The following is a 27,755-nucleotide window of genomic DNA, read 5'->3' on the forward strand; positions in this document are numbered from 1 at the left end:
AGAAATGGTCTGGAATTTTGGAGTCTCTTGTCAATGGTTAGATTGTGCCAGCAGTGAGTTTAAATTTGCTTGTCTAGATGGCATGTTTGGATTAATATTCTAAAGTAATGTGGAGTGGAAGCTTGGTACAGGCTGTGACCGAGAGCCTAGTGTAGTGAATTCACAGGCTGCAATATGTGGAGATAGGGGGGCAAAAACAACATTAAATTATCTTCCAAAGACCTTGAAGTCTCTCAGGATGACTCCTCTGAGTACTCTGAAAATATAACCATTGATCTAGTTAAGACAATTTATCCTTTGGAACAATCTAAAAGATTGTCTTGAATTACCTGGTGCACACATTAAACATGTAAAGTTTTCATTAAAGGAGTTGACAGGTTGCTTGTAAACTGAAGTAATTTCCTTTCCCTTCAGAATTAGGTTTTCTTTATGGCCTCCTTTGTCAGAAAGCACTGTTCATTAAGAATGATTTGGCCATTTCATTCTACAACCTTATTTTTGCCTGCTCTGTGGATTTAACTGAAGGAAATCCCTTTGTGACCGAAATTATCAAGCTGGATCTCAATCACCAGATGATGTTTTCTCCTTAATTTTTCACCCTGTATAAACCAAGCTGCTTTTTTTCCAGGAACATTTAGATAGGAGGGAAACTAGTTATAAATTCTTGACAACCAATTTGCAGAGAGATGTCTTTCCTCCAGTTTTCTGTTTGTTGGGTTGTTGATTTTTGAATGTTCACGTGGAAAAGCCAGTGAATGAAGCCTTAAAACTTCTCACATCTCAGATGTTTCAAGTCTGGTTGTAGAGGGGGTGTCTCTGGATATAGCGCAGACCAGTGGCTGCTCTTTAATCATATGCTGCAACGAGGTAGGGGAATCATGCCTTGCAGTACTTACTCGTTTTGAGCCAAATTAAGAAAGCACTGAACTAAGCACATCATTGTAACATGGGCTCAGGATTTATACCTAAGTCTTGTCTGTGCAGAAGAAAGGTGGACTGTCAATATTAACAGCAGTCAGCATAAAATACTGACAGACACAACCCCTTGAGTTAGTCAGCAAGCAGCAATCAGTGTAACGTGTGACCCAAGATACTACAGGTACAACTTAGTGTCTTCTGTGATTGTCTCTGGATGTGTTCTTGCTGCTGTGAGAGGGTCATTACATGTGAAAGGGCATGCTTATTCAAGAGAACCACTGGTACTGTGGGGAAATTATGAGAAGGGTTCATCTTCTGTCTGGGGCTCCACAGACGGGTTGTTGTGAATATCCAGCCCTTCAGGCTGTTCTTAGGGAAGTTTCTGAGAAGATTGATACTGTGAGTTTGTAGAAAGAGTGTGTCTGCTGAGGGGAAGGCTCAGACTAAAATTTCCAGAAGCTTACAGACTATGGTAGGTGTCTGAGAAGGCAGCCTGTCTTCTCCAGTCAGTGCCAAGGACAAACTTTGCTTTGGTATGGGGTAAGTAGAGTAGAGAGGTTTGTGCTTTCTATAGTTGCAAAGAAGTCGCTGAAATGTGGTCAGGGGGAAGGTTACTGTAGTGTTTGGCCCTGATAAACTCCTCTTTCTGACACTGACAACTTCTCTCTTTTTATTTTGTCCCCTTGTTGTACAGCCCAAGTGTTCAGACCTCTGTTCCATCCTGAAAGGAAGAGACTTTATTTGTATAGGCAAAAGTTGTCATGGCAAGAGAGAGGAGGAAGAATAAAACAGGGGGTAAATGTTGGAAAGGCAAAGTAGTCAGAATGTGATATGACAGAGATGAGGTCAAATAAGCTAAACACAAAGCTAGACTAAAACAGCTTAACGAAAAATACATAATTTAATGTTACGTTGATATGGACCTTAGAAATATAAGACACATTAGATGGATACAAAATACGGGGAATAAGGTCCTATGTGATTAAACGAAGAAAAAGTATTCTTTTTTTTCCTACTGTCTTTCTCTTCATGTCTTCAGTGAATTTACCTGTCTTAGTCGTAATGCAGAACTCAGGATGCTCTTACCATACAAGAGGTCGTCACATAAAAAGGACATGATTTAAAGCAAATGTGCCCCTGAAACACTCATTTCTCAGTAAGAGTAGCAAAGCATAATGTAATTAAAGCAACTGTCTACAGTGTTTATGTACAATCACATTCAGTAGAGAATACCTTTAATTTCATTGTAAGGTCAGACACATGGGGAGGAAGGATTGATGCTGTCTCTCAGACAGCAGTAATCAAGGGCTGGCAACTCAGCTTTGGAAATTAAACAGATCAGAAGTTCTTGGCAGTGATTCCCAGATGCTCAGGAGACTCAACACAATCAGCAGCTTTGACGTTTTGGCCAGCTAGTTAAGTAGTGTTGGCTATAAACATGACAAGGCAAGTGATCACCCCCTTATGTGCTGGGCCTGGGGTATGCGCTTTCTGCCTTCTGTCTCGGGAGCAAGGGGAGCCTCTAAACCAAGGAGCTCTTTGATGATACCCTGTGAATAACTTTCCAGATCATAGCAAAGAAGAGGAATTTGCATTGTTTGCATGTTAACCACAACAGTGAGTACCAGAGAAGGGAGACAAGGATTTATACAGGATTTTGCAACTAAGCATAAATGACAGCGCCCTAAGTCCACTGAACTTGAACTCCTTTGCATTGTTTAGCCCAGAATGAGCTGTGCTTCATATGGATGGTTCAGAGATCAGACTGAAAAGAAGATCTGCATACATGCAACTCCCTAAAATACAGTATTTGTTTACTTGTTTGTCCATTTATTTTATGGGAAAAACTACTCATAGAGTCAATTTCCCCAGTGAGAGTGCCTGAATTTAGGAAACTTAAGTCTATATGTAAGCAACGAAAAAACAGGTCTGTATGGATATTTGAATGAATGCATTAAACTGGAACTGCATGCATGCATAAGCGATTGCAGGACTGTATTTGCTTGCAAATCTGGTTTAGTGCTGAAAAATCAAGGTGATATGGTAGTGATGGTTAATATAGCAGTGTAGTATGGTTAGTTTAGCAGCTATACTACGCCTGTCTGTTTGAAATTGCAGTAATTAGTTGCTTTCTAATGGCCGGGGAATTTGATCCCATGAGCGGCAATGGGGCTAACATGTTTGAATTAAGCTACCTGGTTTTGCATGCTTCTTTTGCATGATGCTGCAGAAGTGATTATTGCAGGCTGGCTGTAAAAACACATGTGACAAAATAGTCTGGCACAACTTCTCAGTGGGCCTGAGAAAGCAGAAGTGAAGCCAGCGGCTGAATGTCACATTCTCTGTGAGGGTGAAAAGTTAAGCCCAGTTCACTGGGAGCCCGGACAGTAGTGTTAGGAGGTAGCAATAGCTGAATACATTTTCAGTGGACAAGGTTAGTTTCCAGTCTCTCCCCTCTTCTCCATTTCTGGTAGTTAATAATAGTTAGTCCTAATTAATAATATATAAATATATAAAATATAAATTAAAATTAATTAGCAGCAATAAGTAGTCATTGTCAAGAAGGCAGAAAGAGGAAGACAGAGATATTTTTAAACATCCAACTTGTTACTGGGATTGTCTGCTTAATTTTTTCCCACTATTCCTTTGAGGACGTTTCCTTCATTACTGTTTTCTAAGCCCTTTTAGGTATTAAGCCAAGACCCAGTGAAATCAGTAGGAGTATGCCACTCGCCTTGTTGGGCACGATCCATTAACGTTCGGGTGTTATGGTTGTTTGGCCTTCAGTTTTGTCATTTCCGAGGTGTGACAGCACGTTTCTTACTTGGACTGGTGTGGTCTAGTCAGTGCACTCTGAATGCAGTCAAGGAGGTGTTAATCCTTTTAAGCAGTCAGATGGCAATCAGGAGTTCATCGTTCAGATGGGGAAGTAGCTGACTCCCACTGGCAGACCAACTAAGTAACTTTTCAGAGGAATTTAGCTGCACATGGCCACCATCTAAAAACAAATACTTCTGTATATGAAATGAAAAGTATGCAGGTGTAGAGTACAGAATTCAACGTTGCTTTTTACCATCAAACTAAGTTTTAGAAGACTTCCTCAAATACATAGCAACGTACCTCTTAGCTTTGTAGGAGTGGATGGAGCAGAGCTCAGCTTTGCTGGGCTGGGTTTGCAAGATTTACCAAGAGTAGGATCTTAACTGCAAGGATGCATACAAAGCAAGGCCCCAGCCAAGTGGGTGTAGGTAGGCTGCCTCATGCAGGGGGTGGAAATGTGGCAAAGGCATTGGCTGCCCACCTGAGCCAACACCTTTGGGAGAAGCATCTTGCTCCTCTTCAAGTAGATCTCTGGGATGGATGTAGTCCCTGTAGTAAGGAAGGAGATTATCTTCTGTTCTTTAATTGCTTTGTTTCACCTGCTGGACACAGCTAAAATGAGTGCTTAGATCACAGCTGAGAAAGAAGTTATATCTCAGGAAACAAAAACAGAAAACATAGTGCAGGCAATGAGTTAGAAGACTGAGGCAACACGTGTGAAGCAATGAAATATTCATGTGAAAAGAGAAATTTTCAGAACGATTAGGGAACCTCTGAGGGCCTTGAGCTTCTGTTTTAAGACACATGGTGAAGATGGAAGAATAAAGGAAAATTAACAGTGCAGAAAAAGCTTTTGCCCTCTGTTTGTGCAGCTGTTTATTTCTGTCACACCCGTGTTGATACCAGGGGGCTGTTACCATTTCCTACTGGTTTTTAGCTGTTGGATTTGGGCCTTTCTAAGTGTGATAAATTGTTATTTCAGCCAACTTAAGCACAGCATCAGATAAATATTTCAAAATGTGTGATTTGCACTAGCACCAAGGAAATGAGTCTAGGATTGCAGAGAGACAGACAGTAATCTGTGATATGTATTTATTTGAACTAGAGTCAAGCAATTCCCCTTAGTTAACTGTGTCTCAGCAGTTTTCTCCTGATAAAATAATTAATATGCAGATAGATGGCTGTTGCCCAGCCATCCTTCATTCTCATTTTTTGGTTTGCATTGTTTATGGCATTGCTTCAAAAGCAATGCTGTAATATCCTTGGCAAATTGATCTCTCTCTCCCCTGACTAATGGTCTCTTAGCAAGGTCTCTTTCCTTCCCCGTGTATGGCCATAATATGCCTGCAGCGTAAGGCTCTCGCAGAATCACAGAGTGGTTGAGGTTGGAAGGGACCTTTGGAGGTCATCTGGTCCAACACCCTGCTCAAGCAGGGCCACCTAGAGCCAGTTGCCCAGGACCATGTCCGGATGGCTTTCAAGTATCTCCAAGGTTGGAGACTCCACAACCTCCCTGGGCAACCTGTGCCAGTGCTCGGTCACCCTCACCATGAAAAAGTGTTTCCCGATGTTCAGAGGGAACCTCCTGTGTTTCAGTGTGTGCCCATCGCCTCTGGGCATAAGGAGTAAGGGAAGCAACAGGCCACAGTTAGCAGCTGCTGCCATCTGGTCAGGAGAGCAGCTCTAAGACCCAGCAGGAGAGCTGTAAGACCTGAAAAACTCTCTGCAGTCTCTCTTGTGGGCAGTCAGACTGGCCCCTGCAGCTTGTGCACTTCGCCTGGGTTGAGCTGGCAGAAGTCAGGATGTGTATCTGCACTCTCAGTGGGCTCCTTAGGACTTCACAGCTTTTTTCTGCTGTTACGAGTCTGGTGTTGTATGTGTGCCTGTCTCCAACATGACAGGAGCATCATCTCAGCTCAGAATGCAGAAGAGCCGTGCTACTGCTGCTGTGGGCACACAAACCACAGACAGAGCGGGACTTAAAAACCTGTAACCAGCAATTGTAATTTAGCTGTCTAGGATGACAGCCAAGCAATAAATGACACCCTCCCCACCACCCCGCCAAAAAATAAATTTTCTTGTTACAGAGCAGATGAGCTTTTGCTGTAAGCTGTGATGCCCTGTCACAAGTTGGCTTATTTTCTGGTTATGATACTGAAAAATTGTCTTGAGACCACATAGTACTAATCATCTTCTATACCTAGAAACCTTACTGTGACTCAGAATAAGATTTGAAACAAAAACGCAAAAAGTGTTAATAGAGATTTTCTTTTCCTTTCCTTGTCAACCGCAGGTAATGCAGGTAGTGAAAGAACAGATAATGAGAGCGCTCACTACCAAGCCTAGCTCTCTGGATCAGTTCAAGAGCAAACTTCAGAACCTCAGTTACACAGAAATACTGAAAATACGCCAGTCTGAAAGAATGAACCAGGAAGATTTCCAGTCTCGTCCGATTCTGTAAGTACTGTCTTCTCTCCCCACTCGTTTTTGCATGGAAGGATTAACAAAATGTGCATGACATTTGTGAGCTTTTCTAGGGGAAGCCAAGGAGGAAAGCTGTCCAGGGAGCCGTGCTTAAAAGCCGTAGTGCGGCATCTACTTGAAGTGCATTATGTTTTCTTCTGCTGTGAATCATAACTTTTTCTTTGAGTTCAGTTAAACCAGACTCAGCAAATCCCTACAGGGTCTCACATGGCTTATTTGTATGAAACAGTGCTTTGACATTTCCTAGCTTTGCATGATTGTGAGCCTGGTTTTGGTGCTGGTAGTGGCTTTTTAAAAAAAACAAACACCACAACTTTGTCTTCTATCCAAGGGCCTTTAAAATTTCCAAATGTCACTTCTCTGAGTGAGACAGGGAGAAGCCCAGAAGAAAAGGAGCCAATACACGCTGGCTCCACAAAAGAGTGCTGTTGTGTATGACTGTCTTTGTTTATGGCATTACCTTCGGTGTTAATGACAAGCAGTTACTTATTTGTAAATGATAGCATTCTGACAGCTAGCCCATGGGATTCTCATTTCCTTGTTGTCTACCGCAAAGTATCAAATGCTCATATCACCACCATAGCACCTTCCTGTTTCTCTGAATACCCTTTGTTCTGGTCTATGAAAAATGGAGGCTCTACTTGGCTTTGGACCAAGTCTGGGCTTGTGGCTGAACTGATGGCATAGGACAGATGCAGACTCCATGGTGCACAAACGATATGCTGAGAATAGCAGGAACCTTTTGAGATCAGCGGAGGAATGGTGAGGACTCCAGAAGCACCAGCTGGAATGTCATGAAATCCTGACCATGTTTCAAGTGGAATGGCTCGTGGTTTTCCAAATCTCCTTCTCAAGGCAAAGGTATAGAGAATGGTTTGGACCAGAGCATTTCAGGATTCAGAAGCAGGATGTTAATTTTGATTTGTTTCTAAAGCATACAGATATCTAAGTACACATTCCTCCTGGGGCAGCAGGGCAACAGCGGAAGCATAAGCTAAGTAGAATTACACACTTAAATTTTAATCATACCAATGTGGATCAAAGGGGGAATGCCTCTTTTATGTTTTCAGTGTATTAGAAGATAGGACCCAATGCCCAATTAGAACTGATGTCACTCATAGTAATGCATCAATTAAAAAGCTACAAATGGTTCCAGTCAGTTTCGCATCATTACACTGCTCAGAAATCCCCTGCCAATCCCCTGCAACGTTTAGTGGTTCAAAGCCGCTCAGTACTGCTAAGCTTGTCACCAAAGCTTCTCTTTTTCCCTGCTTTCCCTATGAGTCAACTGTTTAAGTATGATACAGGTCAACTATTTATATTCTTTTGCGCCATTGCCTAGCCTTGTGAAGCTTGCCAGTACCCTCTGCAAGCTCTGTATTTCCAGTATCGCTCTGGCTAGTTGCTGCCACAGTGCAGAGTCTCCTTCCCCATCATGGAATGAGTGAAACAGCCAATACAAATAGTTAAAAGCAACTGAGGTGTTACCAGAGAGTCATTTCAGATTCACGACAAAGGCCAAGCCTAAAGGCTGTAAAGGTTAAGTAAATCGATAAGGTGGTTAAGTAATCACAACTGCATTTGCAGAGGTTTAACTCTATGCATTTGCATTTTGATTGCATCCCTGATCACTTATTCTTGACTGTGAAAAGAAACGGTTCTTTCATTTTCCCCTTTGATTTGATTCCCTGTACTGAACTCTCTCAAATTGCGTAGATGGCACAATTGGTAGAAGTACAGAATCATGGCCTCATTGTAGGGAAAGAGACTGTGAGTGAAGAGAGCAATCGTGGCTGTGCTGTATATTTTAAAGCCTTGCAGATATGCTAAAAGAGATTGCGCACAAAGGTGAATGTAAAGTCGGCAGGCCTTGTTTAATTCTGTGTGAGAATATGGCAATCAGATGATGGTTTTTCCTGCCTTTCAACATGATAGAAGTGTTTCTCTGCTGTTCCTTGTATGAAGCGCTGAAGTTTTAAGTTTTCAAGCTGCTGGATGAGAGAAGCTTCTGTTAAGCTGGATTTGAATGTAAGCTGGAAAGTGTTGCCTTAGATCCTTGTAACTACAACCACCTTGTTTTGCAAGGATTAGTTGTTTCTTTTATATAAGCATTGATGTATCACATGAGATAAAGTTTTTTCAGTTTCTACTTTTGATTAGGGAAAACAAAAACTCCTTCAGAACAGAATCGATTCAAGGTTCTGGGATCATTATTGATCATCCAAACTGCCATTCCACAATGAAATGATGAAGTATCACTGGTTCATTTTGAATGGCTGTGGAAGGAGGTGTCTAGGAATCCTGTGGGCCTGTAGAGGACCAGGGATCTCCTTGACACATTAAATGGCAACAGAGGTGGGTTAATACCAGATAAAGATCTGACGCCCAAGTGGAGGCTTGCTGGTTAAAGGAGAGTTAATGTCAGCTAGGGAGCCATTGCTAAGTAACATCTGTGCAAAAATCAGCAACATACAGGGAAACAGAGGGAGGGATGTGGATGCTTTTCGGCTTTTTATCTTGCAGATTTCTCTGAAATGTTAGAAAGAGTCACTAATGCCCTGCTCTAAATGGGTGAAGTGATTAGGAGAGGGCATAGCTACAAGCCAGAAAGATAAAAGGACAGAACACATGAAAGCAGTTCTGGGATTACTCTTCTGTTGTCTTATAATGATTTAAAAGTCTGTAATATGCCCCATCCTGGAAGGAAAACAGCTAACAAAAAAGAGTCTTAACTATAAGCTGGAAAGGTAAAAGCTGGGGACAGATATAACTGGTGCTGAAGAAGAGCTAGTATCACTTGAATAATTTAAAAATAGTTTCTAATGATTTTCAGATTTGCAGACAATTCAGGTCTGTTATTTTAAAAGCAAGTAACTGTTGTCAGTATTGCCTATAGTGCCAAGACCAGTGAGATCAGAAAATTAGGGATCATACATATTACTGTGTCGTTCCCTCAACCCTTCTGTCTTATTAGCCCACTAACTTTTGCCATCCTTATGTGACAGGAACACAGTAGTAAACGAATAGCAATTTTTAAAGCTGCTGTCGCCTTAGATTTTCTGAGTTTGTTCTCTCTCTCTTCACAAGGCACAAACTGTTAAGCCGATGTCGTCTGAAGGACAATAAATAAAATTTTCACAAAACATATTTGCATTTATGATCTTCCTTTAGCTCATTGTTCCTGTTTGATTTTAAAATTAGGCAGGAGGACCCATTTCTTGTACAGAGATTATTTTTCTAACCTTCCTGTCTTTAGACACTGACCCTGAGGAACTGAACTCCCTTGCCTTCAGATGGCTTTCTGAAGGAAATATAAAGATTCAAAGAAGCACATCTTTTGTTTAACTGTGTGCTGTGGTTTGATTGTTTTGCCCCATTTCTGTCACCTTGAAGTGGTGGAACAGAAACCTTGACAGTGAGGAGCACTAAGTGGCAGGATCACCTTGCAAAAAATGTATTTGGCGTCATGGCATCTGAAAAATAGCTGAAAACCATGCAAGTCAGAGTAACCACGTGTTGGAATGAGCTGCTGAGGAGAGTAAGTGCAAGTGACCATGGCAAGGGAGGGATGGACTTATGGGTTGTCACTAAAGTCCAAAGTCACTGAAGACTTTCTCCGTGGAGTAATGAGTTGTCTCCACAACCTCTGTGTGTTCAAGTATGGGGGTTGTAAAACAGAAGAGGATACTACCTCTGAGCTTCATGGTTGTGAGAGTTAATATATGCACATGTGTAGAGGGACTCCAGCACATCAGCAGGGAGGCGGAAGGTGCTCTTCTTTCCTACCTCCCTTCCTCCTGTGGAAAGTCTGCCTTAGACAGTGAAGTACGTCAGAGAGGATTAGCTGTTTATTCTTGGACTGGTTAAAAATCCTTCTCTTCCTCTGGTTTGTAAAGGGCAGATGGAGCTTTAGAGGACAGAAGAGGGAATACTCTGAGCAAACAGTCAGATGTTAATGTGCTGGGTGACCCATTCATTTTTGTTTTTTCAGTAGTGTCTTACAACTATGATGTTGATAACTTTAACACCTATTTAATGATAACCATCCAATTTCTGAATTAAACTACCAAAATATCAAACTGATGTTTATACCAGTCTTGAATGTTTGAAATCAGTCCAGCTGGAGATTTAGTCTGCAGCCTGGACTGCTGAGTAATCCACGCTGTGTTTTAACACTGTTCTCCTCAGCCCCTGCTCCCAGCTCTTACCTGAGGAACGGGGAAGCTCATCAGCTCAGTAAAGGCAAGACATTTATTCAAGCTCAAAATTCTTTTAGTCACAGTATTTAACCATTCAGCTTATTTATATCTTAGTTCCCAATGAGAAAACAACAATGCTTGAAAGTTGTCCTAAAGGACTAATAATACATTTCCAAAACGTGGCCTGTTTCTATAGTTACAATGCTTCCTTGATTTTTGACCAGCTAGATTTTCACAGCTTGTAAATATGCAGTGGGTTATGCATCAAGAACTCCAAGCATTTTGTTAATACCTGGGGGAAGGATGGCATTTTTGTTAAAAGGCATGATCTTTCTAGCAGAGGACTTCCAGTGGTTTCAGTGGGGGTCTGGCAGATGAAAGGTATAGGATCCAAATGAATGTGGAAATCAGCAGAGACTGGGGTCCCTAAGTTTTCAAGGAGAGAGATTTTTGTTGTCTCTATGGGATACCACAGCTTTGCTTCTTTTTGATGATGATTGCTGGAACATACTGCCAGACAGAATGATTTTTGGTATTACCTAATTTGCACAGCAATGCAAAATTATCGTTCTGACACACTTCATATTTTCTAAATCCTCTACACATTCAGTTATTTTTTAATCTTACTAGGCTTGCTGTCGACTTGGTGTTTAAACCTGTCTTTTATGTATTCTTAATGAATCTAAGTGAGGATATAACTGATGAATTCAGACATCTGTGAATGCATGTGATGGGGTATGAAATCAAACTTTAAATAATATGTGCATACGTTTTCTGCCTAGTTCTTGACATGTTGAACTCTTATCAAAGTAGAATGTAGAAAATGGATTTTTCTGAAGGATATATAATATTATTTGTAAATGCACTGTGGGTTTCTGCATTCCTGGGCAGGGGTAAAGTTTGATCCTTGAACAATCCCTAGTCATGGGTTAGTCTTCCACAAAATTCTGATAATAATGAATTAACTGAATGGCGTGGAATTAAGAACAAGCATACAGCGCTGGTCGTTATTTTAGCTTATTGGCATTGCTCGCTGTTTTTTATCGTTGTTTCAAAATGTATTTTAGCCTTCTTGTGTTGTCCTAAATAATACTGCTAGTAAAGTATACCAGCAGAGGATCATGCAACAAAAGGTGACAGATCCTCAAATAAGCTTCACAGTGCTCCTACGATGAAAGACCATTATTCACCACAGAAAAACCTTGTTGATGCATTATAGAAAGCATTGTTTTTAGGTAAGTAAAGTAAGAAATAAAAAAGTGACTTGCCTGAGTCATACACTGATGTCGAGCAGGGAAATGTCTACAACAGAGATATCTTGGCTCCCATTCTTTGTTATAAGAAAAAGGTTGTTTTTCCTGGAGCAGACGAGATTCTGACCTGGGCCTGCCTGTGACTGTTGTCCCCTTCAAACTCCATGCAGAAACATCTTGTGAGACTATGTCTCAGAGGAAGGAGGATGGTCTTTGACTGAATTTGACAAGTGCCTACTTTCTCTCTTCCCAAGGGAACTAAAAGAGAAGATTCAGCCTGAGATCTTAGAACTTATCAAGCAGCAACGTCTCAATCGACTTGTGGAGGGCACCTGCTTTAGGAAACTCAACAGTCGGCGTCGGCAAGGTACAGCTCAGACTGCCTAGTCTGGCTTTTTATTGTCACTTTTGTTTGGAAGTTGAGATGAGGAATACTACTTTTACTGGCGAGATCCTTGGTTGTAGTGCTGTTTTGACTGCTTGTACCAGGGGACATCTGAAAGCATCTCCTAGTTACAGTTGTAGGATTTCCTGTGTTTCCCTGAACTGGTTTTGGCTTCATCACACAGACATCTGGAACAAGTCCAGCATTAGACAAAAATCTCAAGCAGCAGTCTTGCACTCTGAACTGAGCATTTTGATTTCTGCCGGAATGTCCAGGTTTCTTGTTCATCTCAAAACAAAATCTCTGCCTCTGCAGCAATAGCACATGAAACTTGGTGTAGCCAGAATTTGAATCTCTCAGACTTGGACCACCTTTGTATATGCGATGAGCTCATTCTGCACCCCTCCCTTTAGTACTGCCTGTCCTTGTTTTTTGTCTTACGTTACTGTACACATTAAATATATTATGGTGTTTAAATATACTTTTAAAAAGCACTTAGATCAGTAATTTGTGTACCTCCAGATGAATACTTCATTGACATGAGAACATTATTTTCCCAATCCTATGAGTCATTGCTCAGTGCTAGATTTACAGCTCATTTCATACAGTCAAAATCTCTGTGGCTCTTTTCCCCTCAGAGAGGCACGCTTCTTTCTCCGGACAAAGTAACAGAGACATAGTGTAAATTCAGCAGATTAATTAGAAGTTGTATCCAAAAATTTCCATTTAAACCCCTCATTTTGTGAGGATTCAGATTGCCGTTTGTTTTCCACTGTAAATACAATACAAATTAGAAAGTTACAAAAGTTAAGAGTAAGAATTGACAAAGATCAATATTTGAGACCTTCAGACCAATTGGGAAAAACTGATTTCTTCACAGAGAGAAGTATTTCTGCAGTGCCTCCTTCCTTAGAAACCAGAAGGCAATTTTCCGTAATGTAGGGAGGTTATTTTGGAAAATTTCAAAGCCTTTATGAAAGGTTCGAGTTGCAGAAAAATGTGATGCAGCTTTATATTCTCTCTGTCAAGCCTACAAACACCTATGAAGCCTACTGCACAGAGTTTAGGGACTTTCTATACAGATGTCATAGGGAGGCATGATACGTTTTTTCCCTTCAGCAGCATATTCACAGAGTGAAAGTAGCTAAAGTAATGGATAGTTTGGTTTGGCTATCAGCAGTGAGGGGTATTTATTTTATTTTTCTCAGAGCCTTAATCCAAATGACTGAAATTGTAGGGAAGGAGCAGGGCTTGTGGCAAATGTTCTTCTTTTTGGCAGATCTCCAAGGGGAAGCTAGACTGTTTGTTTTATCTTGAACTGTTGTTAGTTCATGATTTATAGGATCAAAAGCCTTAGCGGGTATAAATTGGTTCAACTTACATGAGTGGAGTTGAAGTTAAAAAAAAAAAATTAAAAAAAAAAATCAACGTAATCTTCTGGTCCACAGTTGAGAAGGTTGCTATGTATCATGCCTTGGAGTGCATTGTATAAGCCACCAGTTTAATTGCTTTGATGTCACATTTATACAGGGCCAAAAAAGTTCATGATTCCTTGGAAACAAATAAAACACACGACTATGCCTCAAAGAACTTGATCTTCTCTGAAATATATTGGTTTTTGTCGGAAACAAGCCCATTTAGAAGGGCATGTTTCCACATGCCCTGAAGAGTTGTGTGTGCTTTATGTTAGACTCCTTGTATTCCCTGAAACAGAAGTGTAAATTATCCCCCTGGAAGGGAGGGAGAAGACTCAACCATTACAGAAGATGAGGCCACCAGGACTATCACAGAATCACAGCATCACTAAGGTTGGAAAAGACCTGTAAGATCATCAAGTCCAACCATCAACCCAACACCACCATGCCCACTAAACCATGTCCCACAATGCCTCGTCCACACGTTCCTTGAACACCTCCAGTGATGGTGACTCCACCACCTCCCTGGGCAGCTTATTCCAGTGTCTCACCACTCTCTCAGTAAAGAAATTTTTCCTAATATCCAGTCTAAACCTCCCCTGGCGCAACTTGAGGCCATTTCCTTTCATTTTATCACTAGTCACTTGGGAGAAGAGACCAACACCCACCTCTCTGCAACCCCCTTTCAGGTAATTGTAGAGAGCGATGAGGTCTCCCCTCAGCCTCCTCTTCTGCAGACTGAACAACCCCAGTTCCCTCAGCCGCTCCTCATCAGACTTGTGCTCCAGACCCCTCACCAGCTTCGTCGCCCTTCTCTGGACACGCTCCAGCACCTCAATGTCCTTCTTGTAGTGAGGGGCCCAAAACTGAACACAGTATTTGAGGTGCAAAAACTTGGTAAGGTCTAACACTGTTCGATCTAATGAAGAAGCAAAGTATGGTTTGTAAACACAAGCGTGTTTAGCGTATAAGCCATTCAGCTGGGATCTTTTTTTAGGTATGTACAGTGCCTGGCACAGTCCATATAGCAAATAGTGGCAGCTGGCACAAAGCAGAAGCAGCTCTCTTGAAATCAGCCTTTATCCTTCAGGGTCTCCTGTACCCCCAGCAGAGCTAGCTGTATAAGAGACCAGGGCTGTCATGATGTCAAGAACTAGGAGATGAAGTAAAGTGAATGGAGGACGAGAGGTTTAGCTAGTGATACTAAACATCGGGACAGCCAAGCTTTCAGACAATTCCTCTGAATGTCCTGATAAAAATAGTACAAGTCCCAACTTCCGGAGCGTGTCTTCTGTTGGCCTTACCCCACCTCCCCATGTCCTCTCCCCCAGCCCACCTCCACCTACATGTGCCCTGTGCTACTTGGGGGTTCAGGAGCCCCGTCACTTGCTTGCTGCTCCAGCTGAATTCAGTTGCCACAGAGCATTACCAAGGCCCTCAAAAGGGCTGTGGTCCATCCAGATTGATTTGGAACTGAAACAGAAATGGGGAGTGCTGTGAGGTATCACGATTTGCCTGTTATGTAGCAACCTACTTGTAAGAGTACTAAGATCAGGTAGGTGGTTTACTTTAGTATGTATACTGCTTCTTGTACCTTTCCTATGGTTCTTTTTTTCCCTTGAGGCAATCCTGGAACAAATGTCGCAAATCTACAGTTTGTACAAGAAGAACCTGAACGTGCCCTACACAGGAGAAGCTGAAAGCATTAAATTGCCCATTTAAAAATAATTAACAGGCATTATCCCATGATAAAGGCTGCAGAGCAAACTTCTGTTAAGACTGGTGTTTGAACATGTGGTAGGACACACATGGTTAGTCACAGTAAGTTGAAAAAATTGACTTATAAAAAAATGAGCAGGGAATTTACAACCTCTTAGGGTCTTTTGAGAAGAGGTGAAACACTGTCATATACACTTGGCATTGGAAAGTCTCCAATCTAACAGGTAATTCACTGGGGGGATGCTGAAGATTAAGCTGTGAGGTATCTGCAATCAGATCTCTGCCTTTTCTGTTTCAGCACAGGATTATCATATCAGCAGGATCTCTCTGTAGCCGAAATTCAGAAATACCATTGTTGTCCCAGCAGGATCCTTAACACTTTCAAAGAATACATGGCCTTTCCCTTGCAAGGTTTCATAGGAGCACTGCAGCACTAACACCTGTTTTTATTAAGCACTCTTAATCAGTTGGAAATGAAACTGTAAAATCTAGCCTGCCCTTCTGGTCATTGTTCAACAGCAGATCATGAAGCTCTGCAAATCCCCACTTTGTTCCTTGACCGTGGACATCAGCTGACAGATAGACCTCTTCAGCTTTCTCCTTCCTTAGTTAATTCCTAAAAGAAAGGGGAGAAGACTAAAGCAAAAGCCTGCAGAGCACTTTACAACCCCAAAAGTTATTATTTCCAGTAGAGCTAAGTAGCAGATAAAGGCATTTTATTGAGGATAATAGATACTTTTGATGCTGTCATCCAGTACATTTGTAGTTTATGTTGCTGGGTGCACTCTCAGTAATAAATTCCCCTTTTAGCTTTATAAAGATTATAGAGAAATTGTGTGTGATTGAAGTGCCAAAGATGAGGTTTCTTGAACAGTAATTTTTGGAAGGGAAGGAAAGCCTGGTGATACACACCATTAAAATAAAAATACAAGGCACCATGGAAGTAGCCGGGAAAGAGGAAGCTTAAATTGAAACAAAAAATCAAGTGAAGACAGGTTTTCCATCTCTTGCTAGGATAAGTAACACACTTCTGAACAAGAACACACACTTTGTCTTTTTTCTGCCAAGCCTCTTCGCTACTGCTACTCTATCCCACCCTCCGTAGTCCTATAAAAATACTATTCTGTGAGAGTGTGACTTGCTGAGAGGAACTGGTTAACCAAATATGCCTCCAGCATTGCCACAGGTCAATTATTTGCCAGTCATTTGCAGGGCTTGCTGGCTTTCATCTAAGCAGTTCAGACCAGTTAGAGTGAAAATGTGTCACTACGGTTGCATTAAAGAAAGAACACAATGAAAGAAAAAGGGTGAGTCGACATACATATATCTAAAATCTACACAAATACATATCTTTTCACTGATATATTTAAAAGTGTGTTCCTGTTGCTAAATCCATGAGGAAGATTTTCTTTGAACAAAAAACTCCTTTAGTAATCTGGAACATATCTTGGGATAAAACGTATACTCTCAGACTTTTGCCGATGCATATCTGAGCTATTTTCTTCCCAGATTCTAACTATAGAGTGCCTCTGTATTAACCACAGCACTTCTTCACCTGGGATAGCATTGTTAAGGGCATATGAGTCATTGGCCATTAATGCAATTGAAAACACACTATGTGAATGGCCAAGTACTCTGTAGCCCATCAGCAAAATGTTCTGTGCCCTACTATTTGGTCACAGTTTTGAATATTACTCTTCTAGCCAAATTGTAGCTGATTTTGTTATTTGGGATTTTTTTTTAACCTCATATATAATCTTTAACAATATGCTGCGATATATTTAACCCACTAGCTGCGCTAGCAATTATCTGAAAATCAGAACAACTTATCTGAAACCTTTTCAGGTTAAAAAACAGAATGATTAATTCTGTTTCCCAAAGAAGAATCTCTAGCACCTTAATTTGATTGCATCAGTGGTCCATGAGCTAAAAGACGTAAGGGCTCACTGGAAAGTGTAAATGACGTAGTGTCCGAAAATTGCGATGAAATCACAAGCCCACATCACCTCTAAAGACTCTCTGGTTAGTGACTGCCTTCCCTACAGCTGCTTGCTCTGAAGAGGAGTTTTACTGAGGCAGGTGTAATAACACTGGATACAAAATAAGAGTTGTAGCTCACAGAAGGGATTTAGGCTTTGGAGCAAATTCATAAGGCTGGGCCTAAAACCAAAACAAACTGCACTCCTTCCTGAACAGACAGTTGCCCCACCCCAGCTGTGCAGATACACGCGGATCTGCCAGCTGTGGAGTACAGGGTCTATTGAGAAATGCCTGTCCCGTCTTTAAAGCCTCTTGCGGCACTTCAACTCCCAGACTTGGGTTTAAGAGCTTTGGAGGGTTTGGACAGTAGTTTTTCTTTGTTTTATAAACACCGCTTTCTAATCATGGCAGAAAGGAGCTTTTTCTTTTGGTTTTTTTTGTTATTTATCAGTTTAGAGCTGAAAGTAAATGCTGGCCACTTCCCACATGCTGTTCTGTAATTAAGGTTTCTTCACCCTTTTTGTCAGTGGAAGCAATTTCATATAATGTTTATTTTGGCTGCAAGTTTATTTTATACACTACTTTTCCAACAAAATTGTGTTCAGCACCTGCAGTACAGTAAAATAGTATGCATCCCTTTTAAAACTGTTCCCCTCCAAGGCACTGAGATCTCACATAAATGGGATATTGTCTGATAAACTGTTTGTAACATCATGTATGGCTGAAAAACATACCCCAGCTGGTAAGGCTGAGGTGGTTGTAGAAGCAAGGGTTACTTCCCATCACTAACGTGCTGATCGCCCTGCTCAGCCTGGCTGGTGCAGGCATTTAGTGGGTGCGGCTGAGGGAACCTCGTTAGTTCCATTTGTAGGTTTCATTTAAGGGTTTTCCTCTTGATAGCAAAGCTGTGGTGCGATGGCAGTTATTAGTGAGCCCGCAGGAGAATCACGCTGGACATGCTTCAAGCTACAGTCTATGGCTATTAGTTCTTTAATTAACCTGTGGTTATGGGGAATTGCTGTAAAAGGCTCCACAAGCCTTCAGAGCTAGGGTTTCTTCCCATAAAACCACCCCTTCCTAAAAACGAAGTAAGATATTTTCACTAAGGGGTTTTTCCCTCTTTTATTTTTGGAGCAGGGCGTTGATACAGGACCAAGGTTACCAAAACACTATAACCCCTATAAGGTTAAAGAGCCAAACTTTTTCAATCCCTTGCTAACAACACCCGCCCCATTTGTGCTAAATTGAAAGGAATTCATGGTATTTATTTTTTTTTTCAGTTACACCATCTTCCCGGCCAGGTCATTGAAAAGGTAGTGAGACCATGCTGGCTTTTATTAGGAAAAAATCATTGTTTTAATCTTAGAGTTGGAAAGATATATTCCTTTAGTACAGCCTAATAAACAATAAGGTTGCAGTTAAAGCTAGACATGAAAGCCTCCTGCTACAGTTAATAGAGGCTTTTCTTTAGGTAGGCAAGGGGCATGATTTAATGGTTGGACTTGATGATCTCAAAGGTCTTTTCCAACCTAAATGCTTCTATGATGGTCTACCGTCAGATTCAACAGGGTATTTTTTTTAAGCATCAGGTTTTGGTATGGTAGAGTTCCCTGTAAAAGGTAGGAATCTAGAATAGTTTCACGCGCATCCTTTTGAGACACACAAACTGTCCAATGAGTTGACTGTGTGTGTGCTCTTCAGATGAGAGTATACTGAATGAGGGCTCCTGCTTGCTCTAGTTTCAAGTCCCTACAGAAGCTTTGCAAGTGGGGTTTTCTTCTTGACTCTGTGCTGTGCAACATAGTATGTACTGCTTACACTCCAGGGATGCTTATATTTTAGCAGGTCTTTTTGTATGCATCACAAAATCATAATCTCAGGCTGTCTACCATAAATCTTTCAGTATTGTGCATGCCTGTGAAATAGATAACCGGAATCTTGCCCATTGCCATTTTGAGCCTTTGCCAGAGGTTTGTAAGGTCTTTTGAAACCTTTCTGTAGAATGGGCTGCACACTCAGAAAGTGGTTTGAAGTGTGTGGGTTTTTTCCCCCCAAACACTTTTACCCACCATGATAAACATATTTAAAAGGGCATGTGGAAGCCCACTTTCGCTATTCAAAGCTGAATTGCCTTTCTCTGTGTTTTATTGCACTGCATTTTAAATGGCTGGCCAAGGGACTGGAGAGTGTCCTTTAAAAAGAAGTTGGGTCCATGAAGCCAATATTTTATTAACAGAGTCAAGAAGTCCTTCCTTTGCTGGCTCTGGTGGTTCTACAGCTCCTCCGACATTTTATCTGAACTGTGGCTCCATTCGCTCCTGGCGATTGCAGCACCGTGGGGCTGTGTCAGTGCTAACATTTTCCCTAAATTGTCCTTTAGGCTGCTGCTTGGCACAGCATCGGCGCTGCCAGCAACAAGAGAAGCACAGAGACGGAGAAGCCCTCTGCCCCCTCCAATGGCATTTTAACACCTAGCCTTGCTCTGAGCATTTGGAGGTTTATAGCTTGGATGTAACAAGATTGTATTTTTGACAGCTTAACATTATGTGATCTATTTATTAAATAGAACGTGCTCTGACAAGGAAGAGTAACCTCATTCTTGCCATTTCAGAAAGGGAATTGGCAAGCACCACCCTTGCATGCTAGGCAGCATGGTGGCCTGGCTTTGCAAAGCAGACGTTCTTCACGGGAGCAGATTTTAACAAATATTGTTAAGGTGGAATTATACCCTGCAAAGCAGGAGGTGGCAGGACATCTCCTAGGAAGGGCTAAAATGCAAACTAGAGTGGAACTGCATGGTCACATGTGTATTTGTGACCATGCAAAGCACTGAATTATCTGCAGGACAAGGGAGTTAACGTCTGCTTTTTAAATTTTTGCGTGTTTGTTATGTCCAGTCCCTCCATAAATATGGGGGTGTTCTCCCACGTCTATAAAAAGACATGAGTCATGATTTTCATAAAGTATGGGATTCAAATGTATCAGGTTTTGGGTGTCCCACACAAGACAGCTGGCCGGGCTTAATTTTCACATAGTGGGTGCTAAAAATGAAGCTTTTATGGGTACATTAAAGTTAGCCACTCAAAGCAGTGATTACTTAACCAGTATTCTGGCCATAAGGGTATATAGCATATAATATCATGTAAAACAAAGTCAATTGTTTCTTGCTAGTACTTATTTTTGGAGCCAGTGACTAAATCAATACAAAAATGATATAATAGAGCCAACTTCATTTAATCAAGTAAAATTACTGAGCAAAGTCCTTGTCCTACTTTCCATACACCCTACACATTCCTCCTTCTGAAACAAAAAAGACAGTCCTTCCCTGTAGTGCCTCGTTTGAGTAAGCTTTCTCCTACTCTATTGATACAATGCTCATGAAGATATGTGAGTGACATTGTTTAATGCATTTATTTTAACAGACAAATTTTGGTATTGTCGACTTTCACCTAATCACAAGGTCTTGCACTATGGAGACTTGGAAGAAAGTCCCCAAGGAGAAGTCCCCCATGATTCTTTGCAAGATAAATGTAAGTCATGCACAAGGATTGTGCTACTTTTGCTTCTTTTATGCTAATTACTCTTTATAACTTGTAGTAGGTTTTTCTTAACACAGGACATGATCAACAGCTCTTTTTACAGAGATAGAGAGCAGAGGACATTTCCTCCTGCATTCAAACACTGCTCTCCTGGTTTTGGCAAGTGTGTATAAGGACTGAGCTCAGTTTTCCAATGAGTTTATAATTTCATTCAGCTTGCAAATGTTGTGCCTTTCACGGAGAGGAACGTGGTTTATTTTCATTGCTCGTTCTAACTGCAGATGTCAAATAAAAATACTTGGGCATCTTCAGAAGCGCTTCCTGACCACGGAGACAGATGTTTCTTCTGTGGCAAACAGTCTAGTGACTGAAGGAGAAATCCGTGGCAGGCAGAGGTCTTTTTCATTATCGTGGAGGGTGGACTTAAAGATGACATATTGCTGTGAACAGTATTGAGAGGACGTCCCAGTTACTGTGTACCCAACTGGGAGAGGACATGCCTTTGTGACAGCTCCTAGCAGGGAATTTATTGGGATATTTTTTTATGAATAAAAGTAATTTTGGGAGCCCTTCAGAAAATCGTATTCTTGTGAAAATTTCTTCTTAGTCTTTCAACATGAGTTGTTTAACCTGCAATCCTGGGAAAGTTTTTTGCAATGACTGAGATAATTACAGGTGCAGCTCTGTCACCAGAAAGTGACTCCAAGAAATCAACTATTGAATAAGAAATCATTTTTTTTGTTCTTTTCTGAACCTCCATTAGTAATAAATGCTGCTCTTGGCATTACTAAATTAGACACGCTTGTACAAGTATTCCAGTTGGTAGCTCCACTTCTTTCATGGAATAGCAGGAAGATTCATTTTTCAGACACTGGAAATTTCTCTAGCCTGAAATTGAGAAAGGAGAGAATCAGTGTTTTAAACTTTCCTGTGTATCAGTAAAACAAAGAACTGTTTCTCTTTTCTTCTCCCCTAGTCTATCTCCAGGTAGCACCTTTTAAAATTTCTAAGTGCTCGCAGACTGCGTCTGGAAGGGAAAGAGGAAGAGCCTGTCTGATGCTGGAGCCCTGGCAGTTCGCAGTCACGTTCCCTTGTTTTCATTGCCTTACAGATTGCCTCAAGGATGTTTCACGGTCTTACTGCAGTTTTGGCAGAATGGAGGATGGGGGTTCACATTGCTGCATTGGCACTGGAAGAGGCTGTTTTTCTGGACAAGGCTTAGAGTAATAGCCCTTGAATGTTAACAGTAGCGTCAGAATGACAGAAGAGGAATGAAGGTCACACTTGAACTGCAGGCACGGTTATGAGACCAGCAGTTCCCAGATTTGTTTGCTTTGAGCACACTTCCACGCTTAAACCCCTGACCCTGACTAGAAGCTTCATCTTGCGTTTGCATTTCCTGTAGGCTCTTGCCTACTCGGGAATGTCAGGGTCCCATGGGGACAGAAGGCTCCTACTTTAGGAGCCACTGGGCCAGACCCACATGTCCCCTGTGCATGCCTGCTGGCAGAGCAGATACTGATGCAGTTTGAGAAAGATAGATATGGTTATTTCATCAATACCTCAAGTTTTCAGGCGATGAAGGATACGAGTGCCACCCAGATTAGAGTTTAATTAAACAGAGTTGAGAATATTGCAAGATACAAGATTATAAAGTGGCACTATTGTTTGAAACATGTCAGGCCAAACTGGCTGGGGAATTTTACATAACATTTTTCAGAAATATTCCGGTTTTCTTTGTATAGGTTTATATTGATTTTTGAACTATTAAGGTCTGAATAGGTTGACCAGATTGTCAGCATTTGGGAGCAGGGCAACAGATGAAAGACAATAGGTGGGTAAGAAAATGGAGGACCAAGAGAAGCAGCATAGGGCATTTTGTGTACTCCTTGCCAAGCTTGAATAACTAATGTCTATCTCCAAAAATAAATGTGGGGGTTTTTAACCTTTTCACTTCTGTGGATGTCACTCCTCTCTTCAGGCTGGCAGTTAACAAGCTGTGTAGACTCCAGCTGGGACAGAAAACAGCTGCCCTCTTTCTCAGGGCTTTATCTGTTGTCAGCACATCACATCTGTGCTCACACCCTCCAGCATCTTGTAGTCAGCTTCTGATACCATCTGAAGTCTCTGATGCTATTTTTCCAAAGCAAGGAATAAGCCAAGTTCCAGATAAATAAAGATCAGGATGTCACATCAGTCTGTGATCTCCCATAGTAACTGCATTCCAGACCACAGAGATCAAGCGTATGAAACCTGGAGAAAAGCCTTCTTGGTTGAGAGATCTAACTTGAGAAAACTCTACCTTATGCAAACAGAGAAATTGGTTTTCTGGACATCTTCAGCAAATAGCAGGAGGTCTTTCTTTTTAAGAAGACCTTTCTACCATAATTGCAGTCAAATATCTCCTTTACTTCCCAGTTTGTCCTAGCTCATTCTTTCCTCTCAAAAATAGTATCTCTTCTTGACCAAAAAGTAGGGTAGTGTCAAAGCCATAAAAATCAGCAGGGCCAAAGCATGAAATGCTGAGACCAAAAGCAGGAGAGGTTAAGTAGTGAAGAGCCAGATAACTTCCATTTCTTTTAGTTTTCCATGCAAAGAAAGTAATTTAAAAATGTCTATTATATCCCATGCTATCCATTTGACCGTAGTGCTTGAAGGTAATCTGTAATAAAATACATCGTGTTGCTGTACCCAGTAGAAAAGAAACTGCATTTCTCCTCTCCAGTATTTCCATTAGAGTTTGTAAAGAACTAGGCAGTAACAGACTTTTATATTATTATGCTGTTTTTTATATATGATGCTTTTCCACAGCCACAAGGATAATGGATTATTTATAGATGGTAGAAACTGTCATTCACTGACCATATTGTGTTGTGGAGCATATAGATTCTCCATAATGTAATTACTGTTGGAAAATTGACTTCCACTTGAAACTCAGACAAATCTATCTTTATGTTTTAGTGACCTCACTCTGTAAGTGAGTCTAAGTGGCAGCAGCTTCCAATATTTTTTTCTTACCTTTTTTTTTTTCCCAGTGATTTCTGATCATTTCACATTTTAAAGCAATTGGAATGGGTCATTATAAGCCTTAGTAGTCCTTATTCCTGTTAGTACCAGAAAGCAGCTAAATGCTGATGGGAGTGAAATAAAAAACTATTTGAAAAATTCATACAGGCATTACCAAAAGGACAAACAGCATCGAGTGAGGTAGGGTCCAACTTGCCCAGCATCCTCTCTCCAGCAGAGACTTTACCTGGAGGCCTAGGAAGGTGCAACAACAGGGCAGGCACATTACATTAGTAAGGCGGAAAACAGCATACTTTTTCTAGATATGTGAATACACATAAAAACTGTCCAGGCATAGGTACACATCTATATGAAACACTCTTAGCCAAAGTAGTCTCAACAGGCAAGAAAAAGCATGCTCAGATTTTTATTCAGATGCCTGAAATTTTGTAAAGAGTCACTGATTCCTATTTTAGTTGTTTTCTTCTGGTTTTCTTTCTTACAACAAGCTGGAAATGGCAAAGGAGGTGGCAATTTTAACACATTAGTCTTGCCTCTTTTTAGACTCTGTAGCTTTTGCACACCTTGGTAATAACTAATTTTCTGGGGTTTGCTTTTGTTTCTTTTTAATGCAGTGCCAGTGGCAGATATAAAAGCTGTTGTGACTGGGAAAGACTGCCCTCACATGAAAGAGAAAGGAGCTCTTAAACAAAACAAGGTATGGTTCTCAAATTGTTACAAACACACCCTGCAGAATACAAAGTTTGTCAACTTGACCTTCCCTGAAGTAATACAGGTATTTTTCATTCCAGCCTGCCACCTTCCTGTGTATGCACACACACTTTGTTTTCACCTCAGACCGTTTCAGTTAAATTATTAGGACAGTCTACGCTCCTTTACTCAGAATTCATGGCAGATGTGCATTGTGATATGCCCAGAGCACATTAGGATGGTCTTCAGTAGTGGCATCTTCTACCTCTAAAGCAAAGCAGTTTTGACTGCTGCTACAGAGCAGAGCCACAATCATTGTTGGTACCTACTCCTGTATTGTCTCTGATAAATAACTAGTTTGTTCCAGCTGTATTCTCTGATGAGCTCACATTCAGTGAACACTGCCATATGCCAAATTTGCAATTAATGTCCAGCTGATAGTAACTTCACGTCCAGTGAGGTAGAAAAACAATTGCCAACAAAAGGATGTAAGGTAAATGCTAGGCAATTAATGAAGTGTATAAAGATGTGTTCAGCAGTGCATTTGGGAAAAATTGTATAGGAGACAGTGGTCAGCTTAAATTGGATTTATGTTACCTTTCAGAGTTTCAGATGAAGAGCTGTGAACTGACAGTAGGACTCAATTCGTACAGTGCCAGAATCTTGCAGAGTTTTTGTTAGCAAGAATTGCCACTATGGCAAGAAGAAACTGAGTTACTAGCAAAGTCTGACATTTTTGGTAGTGATGGCCTTCATGCCATATTGTATGAGGTATGTTCATAAGTTTTGCAACAGGTGAGACTCTAATGATGTTCTAGAACGACACCCTGAGGTCTGGGAACCAGATCAGAGGGTTTGAATCAGAATTTCTAGTTACCTGAAACTGAGAAATTTTGTGTCCAACTAGAAAGATATTTTGATGGACAAAATAGTAAAGTTAAGAGCTCCTGCTTCAGCACTTCAAAAATAAAATGCATGCATTTGGTGTTCACATAAATACCAGCAAAAACAGTTCTGATAGGAACCACAGAAAATGAAAAGGCACTCTCAAAAAGACATCACACAACTGTTGCAGCTTCACAGCTGCAACTTTCCTTTCCTTAGCTATACGCAGATACGTAGAGCAGCATCTTGAGTATTCTTTGCATGTGTTTCTCATACACAAGTTGCTTTAACTCTGTCAGGGTTCCATCGTCTCCTTTCAGCATTGACTTTACATGGTCAGAAATGAAAAAGTCAAGCCAAACCAGGAAAAAAATCCCAGGAGTATTTTTCCTTGTTGATTTTCTGAATCAGGGCATTAACATACACACACAATATATTGCATACAACTCCTACCTCATGTTACAGCTGAACAATCAACAGCATTTGGCTGGGGCGTTTATACGATGCATATAAAGTATTTTTAGTGCTTCCTTGTCTTAGCACTCATATGTCCGCACAAAAAGGAAAGATGAGAAGAAGGAAAGCAGTGGGTGGCAGTGATGGAAATGTGTCATCTTTATGGAGCGGTAATGTCTAGATAGTATTTAATGCTAAATAGCAATGGTGCAGATGAGTTTGTCCTCAGCTGTCAGCATCACCCCATTTCCTCAGGTAAAATTGTTTTGGACTGGCATAAAACTGCTGGCTGAGAATGTGAAGATCAGGAGTTGGTAGGTAGCATGGCTGCATCCATAGCTGGAGCATTCCACTTGTGATCCTGGCAATAATAGTTATGATGTTTTTACTATTTCTGGTGTGGTGGGGGATTTTGGGATTTGGGGTGGTTTCTTTTTCCTTCCTCAATTCCTTTTTTTTTCCCCCTGAGAATTACAGAATTTGTGAAATTAGTTGTCATCCCAATCAAACTGTCCTGCATAATATCGCAACTACTTAACTGACATCATAAGAATAACACATCATTGTTTGTGGAGTACTAGGCTAATGTGGACAATGAAATGAAAATTTAAAAAAAAAAGCCAGACACAGAATGCAGTTTGGCTGAGTTTGGTGTATGAAACCTTTCGCTTCCTGAAATTTCACAATTGGTGATATATTTTTTACGGTGATATATTTTTTAAGAGGCCTTTTCATCCTGTGCTTTCTTTGTACATATATAACGACCACCTTAATGTTTATTCATTGGCACAAAAGAAGATTGAATGGCACAATGCCACTGCTATGAACATAGCTGGAATTGGCAGAATGTCCATAACAAAGGCTTCAGCATCTCTTCATTTGCCAGCACGTGGCCGTTATTCTTCCAGCGGGACCATTTAGAAATAAATAAGACTTAAACTGAATTGGAATTTGCATGCATATGAAGCTGGAACAACTTGATAGGACCAGACCTGAATCCATTGTTGTTCATCTTGCTTGTGTTTTTAAATTAGGTTTAATTTTAAAGCCCTCATTTCTGACTCTCAAGTAATATTAATGAATTTCAAGGAAATGAAATATATTAGATTTTGCAGCCTTCAAAATAAAGCATGAGAGAAGAATTTGGAAAAACATTGCCATGTATTTCTAAGTGTTCTTCTATCTCCCTTTATTTGCTGATGTGGCAGGCTTCAGGCTTGGTGCCTTTTTAGTCAGCAGAAATGGTTCTGCTCGCTTCCCTTTTCATATGCAGCTTCTCTTCTCTTTTATTTCATATTGGTTGAACAAGTATCCTGCTGCTGCATGTATACGTCGTTCTCTGGGGGATCTTCTGGCTCTGGCAAGCAAACTTAATATGTCTGTGGTCTCAACCTTCAGCAAAGACATGGTGGTTTTGAGGCTGTTGATGGCAGCGTAGGCAGAGTAGTGAGGTCATTCCAGCTGCATGGGATCACTCAGCCCTAGGCACCTAAAATGCCTCCTGATGAAAAATAGCTTGTCTCTGGCCCACGTGAGGGGCCAGCGGAGATTGCGGGAGAGAGGAGCTCTGGGCATGGGAGAGCAAGCTTCCCCTCATACTGCCTGCAACAGCTTTTCCCGTAGAGTTGAGACCAAGGAGTGGGTTTCTGCACCAGCCAGCACGTGCAGAGTCTCTTGTTCCCTGTTTTCGGTGAAGCTCAAAAGAGAGGCACGTCATGGGTCCCAATACTGTTGCCTTTGACAAGCATCTAGGGAAGGACAGAGGTCTGAAATGTGCGAGGGTGGAAAGAGTTAGGAGTGTCAAGGGAGTGAGTTCAGCAGATTGAGGTGGGGGAGGAGGAAAGCAAAACGAAGAGGGAAGGAGCAGGTTGGAAGGAATGGGAGAGAAGAAAGACCAGAGTGCAAGAGAAACTGGTGGAAAAAGCTGGAGTGGAAAATTACTTTGAGAAAGGTTGAGAAGTAGGACAGAAAAGGGAGGAGAAAGC

The 27,755-nt window shown here is 41.1% G+C and overlaps 1 protein-coding gene across 1 annotated transcript in view; it reads left to right on the top strand.

Annotated features, from left to right (window-relative positions):
* The window catches only part of ELMO1 (engulfment and cell motility 1), a 260,399-nt gene that overhangs the window by 225,076 nt on the left and 7,568 nt on the right, over positions 1-27,755 (top strand). The window contains exons 16-19 of the mRNA XM_059818282.1: positions 6,032-6,195; positions 11,929-12,041; positions 20,596-20,703; positions 24,354-24,436. Coding sequence (XP_059674265.1) covers positions 6,032-6,195; positions 11,929-12,041; positions 20,596-20,703; positions 24,354-24,436 — 468 coding nt within the window. The remainder of the gene's footprint in view (positions 1-6,031; positions 6,196-11,928; positions 12,042-20,595; positions 20,704-24,353; positions 24,437-27,755) is intronic.

The sequence above is a fragment of the Gavia stellata genome, chromosome 6 (genome assembly GCF_030936135.1).
Source record: "Gavia stellata isolate bGavSte3 chromosome 6, bGavSte3.hap2, whole genome shotgun sequence".
NCBI classification, from domain to species: domain Eukaryota; kingdom Metazoa; phylum Chordata; class Aves; order Gaviiformes; family Gaviidae; genus Gavia; species Gavia stellata.